The sequence below is a fragment of the Alternaria triticimaculans genome, assembly GCF_023758025.1.
Source record: "Alternaria triticimaculans strain BMP 0046 chromosome Unknown scaffold_2, whole genome shotgun sequence".
In the NCBI taxonomy this organism is placed as follows: domain Eukaryota; kingdom Fungi; phylum Ascomycota; class Dothideomycetes; order Pleosporales; family Pleosporaceae; genus Alternaria; species Alternaria triticimaculans.
Window position 1 is genome coordinate 1,753,306 of NW_026055959.1, and position 14,673 is coordinate 1,767,978.

The following is a 14,673-nucleotide window of genomic DNA, read 5'->3' on the forward strand; positions in this document are numbered from 1 at the left end:
GAGGCTGTGCTGGTGGGCCGATTCGATTAGGGCGCTCCTGTCATGGGTTCTGACACACTGACAATTTAGCTCTGATCTGGCGTTCCTGTGAATTCCCACCCCTTTGGGCGGCATGTAATATGAGTGCCTGAATTGATTCGGGTAGCAGAAGTTTTCGCAGGCCCGTGGGCGGGAGGATAGATGAAGGGATGAAGATCAACCGACAGGGCTGATGTGCTAGCGCGCTGCGCTGCGTAACGGGTATCCTGCTGCATACGGGACTTGTCTGATTGATGGCACTATCGGAGGCTTGCTACTATGCACCCACGGCCAGGGTACTGCTGTGCAGCCTGTGATAGAGCATGTCTTACCGGAGAGGTGCATGTGTAGCCGCCTTTCTAGTCAATCACGATGCACGCGAGCGGCATCCCAGCATGGGGCCACTGTTGACGTCTGTGTTACACACCGTGGTAAGAGTCCGAGATAAGTGCCGTGTACTTTTTGGTTGCTTCTTCGCATAAACAGCTGATTTCGGGCTGCAGGGCGGGAGAAAACGGCACCTGCTCAAGCGGAGCGAGGGGACTTTTGCTTCGCAAAGCACAGTGTTGACTTTTACCATTTTGATTGCGATCTGGTGATGACGGGTGAAAAATGGCAGCGGAAAGTGGAGTACATGAGAGACCACGAGGCATGACTTCATCTGAAGCGCATTCCGGCCATGCCTGTACGGGCGATGCGCATGCTCACCCGCCAGCGCTGACCTGGGATTCAATATGTTCCGCTCGCTACCGGTCCGATAGCCTTGGAAGTCTCCATAGTGTAGCACAGTGCAGCGAAAGTTTGGGCATGGAGGGCAGGAGATGGCTTTTGGCAAAATAGCAACCCCCTTGTCGCGGCGCTGATTAGCAGAGCGTCTGAGCGCCGTCGTGTCAGGGCAGATTTCTATGATTGTCATTGTCGCACAGGGTGGCACAGGGGTCCAGCGCCAATGGGTTCCGACACGCTGCGTGGTGAAGGCTTTGGAAGGGCTCTCATGGCGGACGGCGCACCTCGTTATCTGAGAGCGGTGAGAGTCGATAGCACACGGATCCAGCAGGCTGGCACGGATCTGCTTGCAAACTCTCTTGGTCCGCCGTTAGTGCCAGAGCCCGCGTTTGTGTCCCGGTGCCGCGACGGACATGAAGGAGTCGCCTTGTTTGGCATCACGGGCGTTGCTGGGCTTGGGCACACCTGGTCAATCCTCTGCGCGCTAGAAGCTGGAACCCTCGACCCCTGCCGCCTCCGCCGCCCAGCAGAGTGGTCCGTTGTCTTAAATACTATGGCGTCTCCCTAGCAGTCCACGTCGTCGTACCATTCCAAGGTTTACTCAGAAACACCAGCTGCCAGCTACCAGCTAGATCAGCCTGACCTGATCACTACCCTGCCGCAGCTGTCCTGACTCATCGCCCGGCTGCCTTGCTCGTCCGTCCCCTCGCTGCAGTAAGCAACCTTACCAAGCCGCCGGCACCGACCCCATCGTCATTCCACCAAGTTCCGGCCTGGGCTGAGTCTACATAACACCGTTGCTTTTCGCCGCACCTGTCGTCCCCCATCGCGCTTGCCCGCTCTAAACTCCGCCGCACTTGTCGTTCCCCGCCCGCCATTCCCTAAACAAGTAGGTAAGGGGTGATCGACCACGCGCGTCCCAATCAGCCATCAAACCTTGGCGCACGGCATCCTACACTGTCAATCTCCACTCCACGGCCCTCCTGCCCTTATAATCGGACCCGCCGCTTCTCTGGACATCACCGCAGACTCCATCTACGCCAGCACTCTACCACTACCGCTTCACTACCACCTATTCACTAGTGGCCACTAGCGTCTACCCCAGATTGCCACCCGTTTTGACCTCGTGACTGCATCCCGCCCGTCACCTCCAAGACCGACACCACGTCTCCCACCACGACGTCGCCATCACCCGCAACGTTTCCCGGAACCACACCCCGAAAACGAATCTACCTCGACATCACTTGAAAACACTACAATGTGCGTCGCCGAACTCTGCGTCACGGTCCTTCCGTGCCAGCACCGCTGGTACCACCTGGTGCGCCCATGCAGCCCCTCCAGCAACCTCTCCACATGCGGCAAGAAGTTGGGAATCTCCGGCTGGGAAGTCAAGTGCGACCACTGTCCCTACTGCCACGGCCACGTCTCCGAGTTTGAGTACAAGCTCATCGGCGACGGACCAGCACCACCTGTCGGATCCCTCTCAGGCCTCGCACGCGCACACTCGACGTCTCTGAACGCAGCCCGCCGGGACATCCGCCTCGACAACATCACCCGAACCGACAGTGCGACCAGCGTAGGCAGCAAGAGCAGCTTGGTCACAGCCGCCTCTGAGAAGAACCGCGCAATGAACTCCCGACTCGACGCCTACTTCTTCCCCTCGGCTGACCAGCCCTACCCCGCTGTACGAGAAGACGACGCCGAGAGCAGCAGCGCGACCAGCCCAAGCGACACATCAAGCAACGACCGCGCAAGCATGCGACACTCGTCCATCTCCATGTCGGCTGAGCCCTACAAAGCCAACATGCTCTCGCGTGTCCGGCAACGCACCAAGCGCATCTCCACCATCTTCAGATGAACGGACCGTCCATATTGCGCTTTCCTTAGCCACGTCAGTACCTACACAACCCACCTCAGCTCTTGGTAGTCCGCATCGCGTCCGAGTCTAGGCTGTGGCTGAAGTGAGGAGTCGCTTCCCCATTGATCCACCTAGCCACGTTTTCCTCGGCCCGAACGGCAATCACATGCCATGATCATGCACTCCGCGGACCGTGCAGGCCATCAGCCACACCTGTCTGGTCTCTGGAGCCGAACTTCTCAGCTCCTCACGACGACTGCCGAAACTCCACTCTTCACTTCATGTATCTGTTTTCCTCAACCTCGCCTAGCGCGTTTTGGCCTGTTTCTCTCATCTCTCTCTTACTTCGGATACCCACTCTGCTCTTGCATTCTGCGCACGCGAACGTGCCCCGGCGACGGGTACTCTTGCGCACTCATTTCGGCCGCGGCGTTCTCACGTAAAAACGACAGGGAGTACTTCAGGCGAACACGAAGAGGGCAAGGGCAACCTGCGTTTGCTTCCATTTTGGTTTGGAATTACCGGGGTTGTCTGGCGTTGGGCAGCAAAACGTTTGTGCGTCATAAGCGGCAGGCGCTTCGTCGCTTTCTTTCTCGCTTGCTGTTGCTATGACTTACGAATGACTCAAGAGTGTTCTAGAAGCTAGTTTGTTACAAAATTCACATATGTTTGCAAACAATTACGTGCATCGCGCATTTACCCATCTCTCGAGTGTTGCAAGTGTTTCAAGCACCCTTACTGACGGATGTTACCAGATTGCCTGCCACACCCATGCATGGTTACGAATCTGTGCCACACCTGCGTGCCACACTTCCGCTCCCATGCAGGTGCTTCGCAAAGCAATCTAGACCTTGCGCTCTGGCACGTACAGACGCGTCACCGCTGCTTGGAGCTACGCGATATCGATACCCACCAGCGCATGCAGGCATGTACACTAAGTGCACCATGACACCCTTTCCACCCCGCCAAGCCATGCAGGCATATACTATTACACCGTATATTCCGCTCTGTCCGCCAAGCTAGCCATTTTCTCCCCACCAAGATGGAGAAAAAGCGAGCTTTTCGTTGTCGTGGCCAAAATCTCAGTTTGCCGTCGGTGAAGGATCCCTTTCTCGCCGAATGTCGTGTCCAAGCTCTCGTGACAAGTGCATGGACAATGTCACAAAGTTTGTTGCTTACTCGAAATCTGGTTTGCGCCATGAGTAACGTCTGCAGATCTTCAGCTGCCGGAGAAGTCCATGAACCCTAAGTGATGTGAAGGGGAAATAAACCTGCCCCAAGAGGAACAAGCACACCAAGCCTGAGATCAGCGTGCTTGATCTTCTCGTGCTGCAGGGCATCGATGGTTTGGGTGATAAATATCATCATCGCGCTTGAAGATCTGCTGCTACTCAAGTTTGTACCTTACTTCACAGACCAAGTCATATGTCTCGACATTGTGGTACACTTGCGATCATATGACTACAATTTTGATCAAGCACTATAGTGAGTGGAAAGTATCAGGCGTGGAGATCAGCAGAGCCGTAACGACAGAGCCAAAGAAATGTCGCATCGCACCTGATCAATTTCGACAGCTTTGCCTCACGAGTAAGGAGAGACAACAGTACCTATATTCGACGCACGACACGCAGGGACAATGTGCACAGCCTCTACGCCAACGTCACACATTGACAAGCCTTCAATATCAACACATAAGCTTCGCACCAGTGTCGCGAAACAAGCAATTTGGCAGACCAAGCAATTGAAGCGCAGAGATCAACCTGCCAGCTGGAAGGTTCCATCACTGCACATCACTCTCGCCGAGTGAGGGGTTCGCATCAAGGGATTTTGTCGGTTGGGTTTTGATCGGCAGAGAAATACAGTTCGGCATCAACGGGGAGCGACGATCATGACGCTCGGTGCAACGCAAAAGCATATGAAACCAAAGACTGTGATTTTAACGTACAACCGGCAAGACGATTGCTAGTGTACGATGTTACTGTAGCCGCTCTGGATAGACAAGCTTTGTGGTAGTAACGGATCATTGTATTCGTTTTTTAGTTTATGTGAAGACTACTCAGTGTAGTAACCGAAGTACCTTGACCAGGTCCGCAGTTACACCCATGGCAGTGACCTCGCCGCCAGCACCGGCACCCTGGATGATGAGCGGGTTGTCGCCATATCGCTTTGTGTAGAATGCGATGATGTTGTCGCTTCCCTTGAGTGCCGCAATAGGGTGGCTTGTGTCGAACTTCTCCAATCCGACCTTGACCTTGTTGTTTGGTACGTCGACGCTTCCTACAAATCGGATGACCTTGCCTTCCTTCTCTGCCTCTGCCTTAAGCTTCTCCATTTGGTCGTCGTATTGTGGGAGTTTCTCGAGGAACTCGTCGCCGGATGAGCAGGACTCGAGCTCCTTGGGGATAAGAGACTGAACGGGGAATGATGTTGGCGATTCGACCTTTAGGCCAGCGAGACGGGCGAGGATGGTAAGCTTTCGAGCGACGTCTAGTCCGTTCAAATCGTCGCGAGCGTCGGGCTCAGTGTAACCCTTCTCTTTGGCTGATGTTACCTCAGCTGAGAACTTTCCACCTCCACCGCCGAGAGGCTGGAAAGAGTTGAAGAGGAAACTCATGGTTCCGCTGAAAACGCCCTCAATCTTTGTGACTTCGTCTCCGGTCTCGACCAGATCCTTCAGTGTGGAGATAACAGGCAGTCCCGCGCCGACGGACGACTCGTGGAAGACGTAGCCACCAGCACCATTTCCGTTGCTCGCGGCATCAAAGATCTGTGTCCACAGGCCATAGCTTCCTGAGAAAGCTTTCTTGTTTGGCGTAACAATGCTGATTCCCTTCTTCAAGAAAGCAGGGTAGCTATCCGCAACGTCCTGGTTGCTGGTGTTGTCGACGAGAACCACCTTGCCAGGCGCTTTCTGTAGATACTCGCAGAGTTGTGGGAGCGGCAATGTGGGGTTGGAAGTGTTTTGGAGCTCGGATTCCCAGTTGGAAAGGGATTTGTAGTCGGCGTGGTAGACAGCTTTCTTCGAGGTGCTGAGCCAGATGAGGGAGAGGTAATACGGCGACGAGGGCGATTGGGAGAGACGTTTAGAGAGGGCAGATAGTTGGGAGAGGAAGGCTTTGCCTACGCCACCAGCACCTGTAATTGTTAGTATGAAGCATGTATGTGGGAAGATTGTTGCGCGTACCGATAACGGCGATGAATACTTGACGAGGTAGAGGCATGTTTGTTTGTTGTAGTCAATTGATTGTGCGAATCTTGATGCTGAGGACGTGACGTTTGTGTCAGCTCTCAGGACACAATGGGAGGATATCCAAACTTGAACAGAGAAAGATTGCGGCTCGCGGAAAGCACGGTGCGGCTCTCAAAGGTACTGCGATGTGGGGTTGGTGAATCAAATGTTAGCTAGGTGGGGTAGCTCCTGAGGTTAGTGACGCAACAAGCTCAGAGCTCCGAACATCGCCGCCGCGCCTACGCGCTCAGCACGCGATTGTCATCACCCAAACCGACTTTCATCCCCAACCCCACCATGTCCTCCAAAGACGCCCATCTCTACGGCGTGCGGCCCAAGGGACGCGCAAAGGCGAAAGAAATCTCTAGCTCGAGCAGTCTCGCCTTCTCCTCGACTCTCTCCAACCTCATCAAGAACTCTTCGACGGAACCGAACAAGCCCACCGCGGGCCGCGCACGGCCACAGAAGGAAGACATCTTCAAGACACACAACAGGAACGTCAAGAAGCGCGCACTGAAGGACCTGGAAGACACCGACTTCACACAGAAGCACCGCGGGCGCACAACCGAGGAGAAGGGCGAAGATGAAGTCGCATGGAAGCGCACGAAGCGGCGCATGGAAGAGAAGGCGCGCCTGTATGATGCCTTGAAGCGCGGCGATGTAGAAGATCTCGACGACAAATACGGCGTCGACTTTGACCGCAAATGGGCTGAGCAACAGGAAAAGGGCGAGGCGGAACACGCCAGCTCATCCGAGTCGGAAGAGGACGAAGAGGAGGAACTTGTAGAATATACGGACGAGTTTGGGCGAACGCGAAAGGGCACACGTGCAGAAGCTGCCCGCGAAGAGCGTCGAAAGCGCACCCTCGCCGCCGACGAACCCGACCGCTTCACCGCGCGGCCCAGCATGCCCACCAACATCATCTTCGGCGACACCGTACAAACACACGCTTTCAACCCCGATGAGACCATCGCGCAGCAGATGGCTGATCTAGCCGCCAAGCGCGACAAGGAACTCACGCCACCACCCGAGGTACACTTTGACGGCAGAGCCGAGGTCAGGCAGCGCGGCATGGGCTTCTTCAACTTCTCCAAGGACGAAGAGGAACGACAAGAACAGATGAGGCGGATTGAGAAGGACAGGGAAGATACCGAGCGCGTGAGACAGGAGCGCAAAGAGGCTGTGGAGAAGAGAAAGGCCATGGTCAGAGAAAAGAAGAGGGCCATACAGGAGAAGAGAAGTAAAGGGCAGGCAGAAAAGTTTCTGGAAGAGCTGGGCCAGGAGCTGTTCAAAGATGGAGAGACTGAAGCGGAGGAGAAGTCAGCCGTCGCAGATGAGACCAAGGAAGCTGCGTGAGCCGCAGTCTTGCCATTTCACATTCTACTATGATACCCCAATACGAAGCACACCTTCTCGTTCGAATTGGTGCTTGCGGTTCTGTACATCCCCGTGTGTTGGTCTTTCTGTTTCCCCCAAAAATGTTACTAATTCTAGAACTTCTGAGTATATAGTCGTCGCCGTTGGTCTTGCTCGAAAACGCTCTGGTGCCGCTTAGCTGGGGGTCCAAATTCGTCGTCCAAAGCCTTTCTTAGACTCTTACGCTGATCTTCACTCTTGTGCCTGCCTTCGACTCTCTCTACCTGCTTCAGACCCCGCCTTACTCTCATATCCTCTGTCTGTATTACAGACGCCTTGTAGGTTGCGACGTATGGCCCATAGATGGCTTGGAGTTCTTGGCGGTCGAGCCAATTGAGTGCCTCATCGGCATCCATGATAAGCACACTTATCCTCGCAATGGCGTCTTTCGACAATGGCCTCTGAAGCGTCTTCATGGAGATACGGAATGTGTCCAGCGGATCATAAAGCACTAGGGGTAGCTTGAGATATGAGGACAGGGCGCTCCCTCCTTTGGCGATGATGTCCTTTCGTACGAGCGCTCCTGAACGGAGGTTGAAGTGATATGCGCATGTGGAGAGGAATCCCTGGACGTTGGGCTGCCCGTATAGAATGATTAGGGCATAATCAATTAGGCGTTCGCGGATCGCCATGTCGTCGTCTCGGCTTGACTTTGTATTACTCTTTTCTCTTGCGAAGCGCTCGGGGTGGAACGTGATGATGGCGATACGACGAACTGTAGTTGGGCTGTTGTCGTAGTACTCTAGCATTGCTGCCGGGATTTCTGCTTTGTAGCGTTGGGTGCCGGACAGATATAGGACCTTTGCTGTCCTGCCTCGCTCTTTTAGATACTGGCAGTAGTCCCGGAACACTGTCCCTCCTGCTAACAAGAGAACTGGAGCGGTGGATTTGTCGAGACAGATAAACGCGAAAGTCTGCCAATAAAGGCGAAGCTGGCTGGGTACGCTGTCTAGGACCTTTTCAGAGAGACCAATCATCCGCTTTCTGTCGAGGCGTCGGGAGAAGACGTCCACCATGAACACGCCGGTTGTGCGAACATTGGCGACGTTGTATCCGAGTTTGATCAATAGCACAGCGATGGACTTGTTAGACATGTCGTTCAGTGTCCCATACGACATGTGAAGTGAACTTGTCGGGTCGCTTGTCGGGTAAGAGCTCATGACCATCAGCGGATCTTCCGGCGACCCGAACGGCTTCACCAGGTAATCCGGGCGCATATCTAGTCCTACTGTAGGGGTCGACGGTAAGGTGATTCTGCATTCATCATGTGACGCCTCTGCCCACAGGGCGTCGACGATGGCATTCGTAGCCGGCCATGTTGATGGCGACTCCAATATCCCAGGGATGTAGAGAGGTGGCGCATTCCGCGTATGTGTCTTGATAGCCCTGGTGAGCGCTGCGATCTCTGGTGGCGATGGCAAATCGGCACTTACGGTTGATCGTCTGCCCTCTCCTGCGTCTATAAGCCAACCATCATATTCGCCTACTCATCTTATACAACGGAAAAGTTGAACAGGTACGCTGAAGTCTACATTACTACAACAACACAAGTTTGAGAGAGTTTAAAGACAATGTAGTCCTATCAGCTTTTTTTGCATGTATTTCGTGGAGGTGGCAGTCCACTTTCCCCGTAGATGAGGAGTCCTCAAATTCTTAGCAATTTCATCGCAGCCTCCAAGCTTCTGACCTCAGACTCTAGCATCGATCGCCGTTCCCTCGTACCCGCATCTTCCCCAGCTATCAACTCCAGCTGCTCGACTCCCAAACCAAACACCATCTCAGGAGAGAAGACCCTGAGGGGGCTCTCTTCACCCTCAAGAAGAAAGTGACCGATAGCTTGCCGACAAATCACGTCAACAAAGCGCTTTCGTGAGACCTTGTAGTAGCTAGTAAGGACGTCAAGAATGTCTTCGCGCACTTGCTGCACGTTGTCTTTGTCTATGACCAGATTTCGCAGGTTAGTGGTCGATACGAGCTAAGGTTCGGCGCCATCCTCGTGAGGGAACTTCTCTTCGATATCAGCGTCTAAACGAGCTAACCGCTTCTTTTGCACCTCTGAGCTAAAGTAATGGTTGTACGTTGATGGCTTCCCTTCTCGCTCGATTCGCAGCAGAAATTGAGCCTGCTTCATAGCTCGTACATATGCTTTGCGTACTGCATCCATGATGAGATGATCCCATAGCAGGTCACAGATCTCCTTGTCGGGACAGACGTGGGCAAGGAGCTTGGCTATGTAGTCGTGCACCAGAATGATGGATTTGCTGACATGAGCCTGGACGAGTTGCGGCCACTTCTCCGACTGTTCCTTGAAGATCATAGCCAGTATGGTACCTGAGAACGTGCCCAGCTCTGGTCCTCGGTTCTCTTGATAGACGCGCTCAATATGCTTGGCAATGGGGTCTTCGTCAGAAGCGATCGGCTCTGGGCACTCGTAATCCTCCATCTCAACTATGTCGCATAGCTCAGGATAGTCTTCAAGTGTAGCTTGCACTAGCGCGGCGTCTTCCTCTCTCTTTCCAAGCTCGTAAGCCTTCTCTTCCTCATTTACACCAGATGTGGAGGATGTCGTTCGTTTGTGACCCTTATGCCAGAATTCGTTGGAGAAGGCCTCATTCATCTTTGTCACGGCAGTTATGAGCTTCAGACTTGGCTGTGCTGTGAAGACATGGTTGCCGTCGTAGGAGCCATTCAGGGCATTTTGAGTGATGGTTTGGAATTTCGTCGAGAGATTTCCTAGGTACGTACGCTGAGATGTCTCGTCAGTACGTGCAGGCCCTAACCCATCCAGTTGCTCTCGGAAGGCTGCCAGTTGGCCGAGAACATCAGATCTGACGTTTGGTAGTTCTCGTTTTGTGATGTTTGTTAGTAGGTTGCTAAGACGGGTCTTGAGCGAGCCCACGCCACACCTTTCTGTAGTCAACAAAGACCTCCACTCCGGCTTGGAGAAGAAGCGCTTCTCTTGCTCCAGTCGATCTGTGAGGGTAGATGCGCGATCGTCGGCGCCGCGATTCTTGACCATGCAGTAGCCCAGACGCAGCCTGTTCCGCCCACCCGAAACAAGTTCTTTGATGGTATCGCGAGTTGCGGTCTCCAGCACTAGATCAGGCTTAGTGAGCACACCCATTGTTCGAACACCTTCTGGATCTGCAACTTCGGCCATCTTGAGGATCTCTTGGGTTGAGATGTCGACATTGCATGGCAAGACCGCTAGGATGATAGTCCGGCTATTTCGCATATACGACTCAACCATGTTGCGGACCAAGGTAACGTCACTGTCGGTGGTCAGTGGAGGATTGGGGACGCGGAAGATACCAGGCACATCAATCACAGTAAAGTGCTCTTGGTCCGGGCCGTTGATCTCGATCTTGAGAATGTCTTCGCTGAACGCTTGTAGTTGAGAGTCGCCGGCATCAGAAGACATCCTGATCCCCATATGTCGGTTAGCCTCTGAGAAGCATTCTTCGAGTACATCGGCGGTAACCGTATCTCCTTCAACGTGGAACTTCCGTAGTCGCTCGACGAGTTCCGGATCTGCGTTTGGTCGGGGGATGATTGATACCGAAACGCTCTGCTCAGGCCGACGGCGACAAGAGATCTGCGTCGCATATCGTGTGCAAAGTCCGGCACCTTGCGGGAATGCGAAACCTGTAAGACTCTCTAGAACTGAGCTTTTACCGGAAGATTGGTCTCCGACTACTACAAGCTGGGGTAACTCAAGATCTCGGACATTGAGTTCTCGGAGCTTGTCTATCTTGTCGAGAAGGGCTTGGTTTGTAAGATTAGGTCTACTAGTATTCGTCATGTTGAGATGCTGTTGTATAGTGGAAGCAAGTGCAGCAGCTTGAATGCCCGATGTGTCAATGATATATGAGCTGCTTCTGTGTTTGTTCAAGATACCAAACAAACATAGCAATCCTGATGTTTCAATCGGTGATAAACCAGGTGCTTCCAGTAGTTCTCTTAGCTGAAGATCGTTTGAACAAGAGGGCGGGCGGGCCATGGAGATTGTCAGTGCACAAGGCCATCATCCATCAAGCCCATTGCTGGTATAGCCCAATTTTGCACCCAGTGAGACTCAAGAACCTGTTGCGCTGAAGGTCGTTCGTCTGGTCGAAATGCCAACATCAATCTCATGAGCTTGACAAATGACTGCTTCTCCTCCTCGTCCATCACGTCCACCTTGTTTTTGTTTCTTGGTTCTTGTATTGACTTCTCCAGAAGATCTTCCAACGACTGATAATCCAATCCTCTAAGGCTTCGCAGTTGATCGTCAAAATACTGGCTGCGATTCGCCCATCTCAGCCACAAGTCTTGAGGTAACTGTCCCAAAGCAGCGACTTGATACTCTAAGACTTGGTCGTTACTCGGGAACCATTCATAAAACAAGAGACGTTGACCCATGATACTGAACACTGCGCATCCGAGACTCCATAATTCCGCAGGGAACGAGAATTGCGAGACTGGGTCCAACAGTATCTCTGGAGGCCTTAGCATCAAGGGCGTGTGGGAAGATTTTCGCACATGAGATCCTGGCTGGAAGGATTCGCCAAAGTCGTTTAAAAAGATCTGGGAGTCGGCGAGTGAGAGCTTGTCACCGCGGCCCCCAAGCCAGATTGGTACGACACCATTGTCGGGCACCCAATGATCCAGAGGGCGTCCATCTACCCTTTCTACCTCTTCGAGCGTGGGTTGTCCATACCTTTCGTATAGTTGGTCTGAGGGAAGATCATCGATGGTATTGGGAAGGCGCAGAAGGATATTTGCTTCATGTAGATCTAGATTCACTGTCAGCGAATTGATAATCTACCCACATTAACTATTCCATCACACACCTCCATGAACTATCCCACGAGAGTGCATGAATGCGACTGCCTGAATAATCTGAGCAGCTATCGCTCGAGCTACTGGGAGCTGAAAATAACGGTAAGGGGACGCGTCTCGCGCTTCGGCAATGCTCATCATTGCAGGTGTCGTGACGAGACAGCGGTGCTTTCTCTTCGTACCACGTATCTCTGGACCTTCCACTTCGAATTCATCCAAAAGTTCAGGAAACAGCGTAGTACCGATATGTTCTTCGCCACCGCGTCTTCCCTCGTCCCACAAAGCCTTCAAGATGGTACTTTCGGACGGACGGTCTAGCCCTGATACACAGAATTTGATAGCAACATACTTTGCTAGGATCTCGTCACGCGCTAGCCATATAGTTGAATAAGAACCATGACCCAGTTTATGTACAATGTGATAGCGAGCCGAGCAGAAGCGCTCGCCGATTCGTACCGGATAGTAGTCTCCAACAGTGTAACGCTCGAAGGGTTCGATATCTTCCATCGGCTTGTACATCGGGAAGGAAGACTCTGGGTTCTCAGGCTTGCAATCTGACATCGGTTTTGTATAACTGCCAGATGATGTGTACTCTCTTACTGGGTTGCGAGACGTCGTGTGTGAATTAGCAGATATGTTGCAGGCGAAGCGATGAGTCGAGCGGAACCGTCGATGAAGAGTTGATCGAGACAACAAATCCATCCGCATTGCGAAGTCTTTCATCACTAACCGCAACTGCAGAGAAAGTAACAAGAGTAGGCGCTTTCATAGGTGCAATGTTCTCGCAAACGCGATTGTCAGGAGCTAATGACTGGGTCTGTTGAGGCCTGCCTGCTGGAGGTGGCGGGGAAATCAACTAGCGTCAGGACCCACCGCCACCCGCAGACCCGCCGACAGCATTCGTATATCACCTCAAGTCAGTGCAAATTCGGTATGCTAGGTACTGATTGCATCGGGCATGAACAAGCAGGTGTTGTCGTGGAACGTTGAGGTCCTTTTTTGGCGGGAGAGCTAAATGCATCTGTGGTATCTTTTAAGCACGCGCGTGGTCTCATCACATTCTTTACATTACGTCTCTACCGATAAGAAAATATATACCAGCCTCCAACATTACTATCGCACCGCACCGCGACTCGATGCATCATCCTGCTTCTACCATCGGGCACGTAGGCATCAGTGGACCCTTCCTGGAAGCTCGGCAGGCTCCATGTTTACATGATGACCTCCAGACATCTCAACCGGTCCACGGCTGCTATCCCATTGATATGCCTTCCGCGTGTGTCGCATGTTTCCCATGCTCAATTCAGATTCCTGTGCGAATTCATCCCGGGGACCGTAGCTGTATCCAGATGGCTGTACTTTCTCTTTTGAAGCGCCACGCTTTCGTCGAATGAAGAAGACGCCAAGAATGGTCAAGCAGATCACTGTAAGCCCTCCTAAAACTCCTCCCACGATAGGCCCAATGTTATTTGGTTTGTGTTCGGAAGAATCGGGCGTCGGATTTGACGTTGACGGCGGCAACGAAGCCCCGGACAGGACATTGGCGCTTGAAGGTGCAGTAGTAGTAGAAGATGGAGGTATCGAAGTCTGTGTATCTGGGGTCGAACTGTCCAAAGGTCCGCTGCGTTCAGTGGATGTCGTTGTTGCGACCGCGTCGTTCGGTGTCACGAAGATGCTTTCGGTTTTCGGCTCCCTTCCGCAGGCAATGTATGACAATGACTGATCCGACTCAATTAAGAGCGCAGTGGAACAGAACTGGTCGGATGCACTGGAAACTTTAATTAGAAGAGCCCCTCAGTATGTCTGAAGCTATAGAGAGACCGACCATGAAATACGGCGAACCGTTTGATCAGACAGTTGGCCGCATCCAGACGCACAAGAGCCTTGATCAGCGCATATACCGACTAAAAGACAAAGTTCGGCTGAATCGCCAGGGTGACAAAAGCCCCATAAGCCGTTGGCGGAATCCGCCAGGCAGACGAAACCAGGGCCAGCCCCTCGAGGTTTACTGGGATTGCCATCGGTGTATCCACAGATAGAAGCAGATGCATCGTCTTGTCGTCTGAAAATCTGTTCCTGGGCGTGAGATGCTTGCTGTGTTGCACGTGGTCCTAGGGGTGCAAAACGGCCACGAACAGGTTCCACGGAGCTCAAGGCGACAAGATACACGAGGAACCTCAACATCTCCCAAAGGCAATGTTGATGGTGACGACGGCGCGTTGATTGGTACAGTACTAGAAGCGAAAGAACAGATGCGACGATGGGTGCGACACGTAGGGGGCATAGATGCGACTTAAAGGCTACTGCTGACCCTACCGCAGGTCTGCGGTCAGCAGGGGCGATAATACAGCCATTTCTTAGATTGCGCTTATGCAGTCAATGGGGCGAAGATGTCGTGTTAGCCTTGAGGGAAACGGCCCCCATCTGCCACAATGTCAGCACGTAGCGTCCATGTTGAGTTGTCTTAAGCCTGATTATCGCCATCGAACCACAATGCCCATTCGCCTTTGATCTCCTAGGTCGATACACTCGCACCTCTGGTATCGTCGCGGATTCAGTATCGCCATAGACCTCATCGTTTGACACCAACGACATGCTCTCGGCG

The 14,673-nt window shown here is 53.0% G+C and overlaps 5 protein-coding genes across 5 annotated transcripts; 2 read left to right on the forward strand and 3 right to left on the reverse strand.

Moving 5' to 3' along the window:
* Positions 1–2,002: 2,002 nt before the first annotated feature.
* J4E78_002238 (uncharacterized protein) lies at positions 2,003–2,602 on the forward strand (the record flags this gene model as incomplete). Its single annotated transcript, XM_049362886.1, has 1 exon — positions 2,003–2,602. One exon carries the CDS (start codon positions 2,003–2,005, stop codon positions 2,600–2,602), a length of 600 nt encoding a protein of 199 aa, XP_049225478.1.
* Positions 2,603–4,658: 2,056 nt separating this feature from the next.
* On the reverse strand, positions 4,659–5,823 carry J4E78_002239 (uncharacterized protein; the record flags this gene model as incomplete). The annotated part of the gene is made up of 2 exons (XM_049362887.1): positions 4,659–5,737; positions 5,787–5,823. 2 exons carry the CDS (start codon positions 5,821–5,823, stop codon positions 4,659–4,661), a joined length of 1,116 nt encoding a protein of 371 aa, XP_049225479.1.
* Positions 5,824–6,128: 305 nt separating this feature from the next.
* J4E78_002240 (uncharacterized protein) lies at positions 6,129–7,187 on the forward strand (the record flags this gene model as incomplete). Its single annotated transcript, XM_049362888.1, has 1 exon — positions 6,129–7,187. One exon carries the CDS (start codon positions 6,129–6,131, stop codon positions 7,185–7,187), a length of 1,059 nt encoding a protein of 352 aa, XP_049225480.1.
* A 134-nt stretch (positions 7,188–7,321) lies between these two features.
* J4E78_002241 (uncharacterized protein) lies at positions 7,322–8,738 on the reverse strand (the record flags this gene model as incomplete). Its single annotated transcript, XM_049362889.1, has 2 exons — positions 7,322–8,652; positions 8,735–8,738. 2 exons carry the CDS (start codon positions 8,736–8,738, stop codon positions 7,322–7,324), a joined length of 1,335 nt encoding a protein of 444 aa, XP_049225481.1.
* Positions 8,739–9,222: 484 nt separating this feature from the next.
* Positions 9,223–11,272, reverse strand: J4E78_002242 (uncharacterized protein; the record flags this gene model as incomplete). Its single annotated transcript, XM_049362890.1, has 2 exons — positions 9,223–11,119; positions 11,265–11,272. The coding sequence occupies 2 exons, from the start codon at positions 11,270–11,272 to the stop codon at positions 9,223–9,225; spliced, it is 1,905 nt and encodes a 634-aa protein (XP_049225482.1).
* Positions 11,273–14,673: the final 3,401 nt, after the last annotated feature.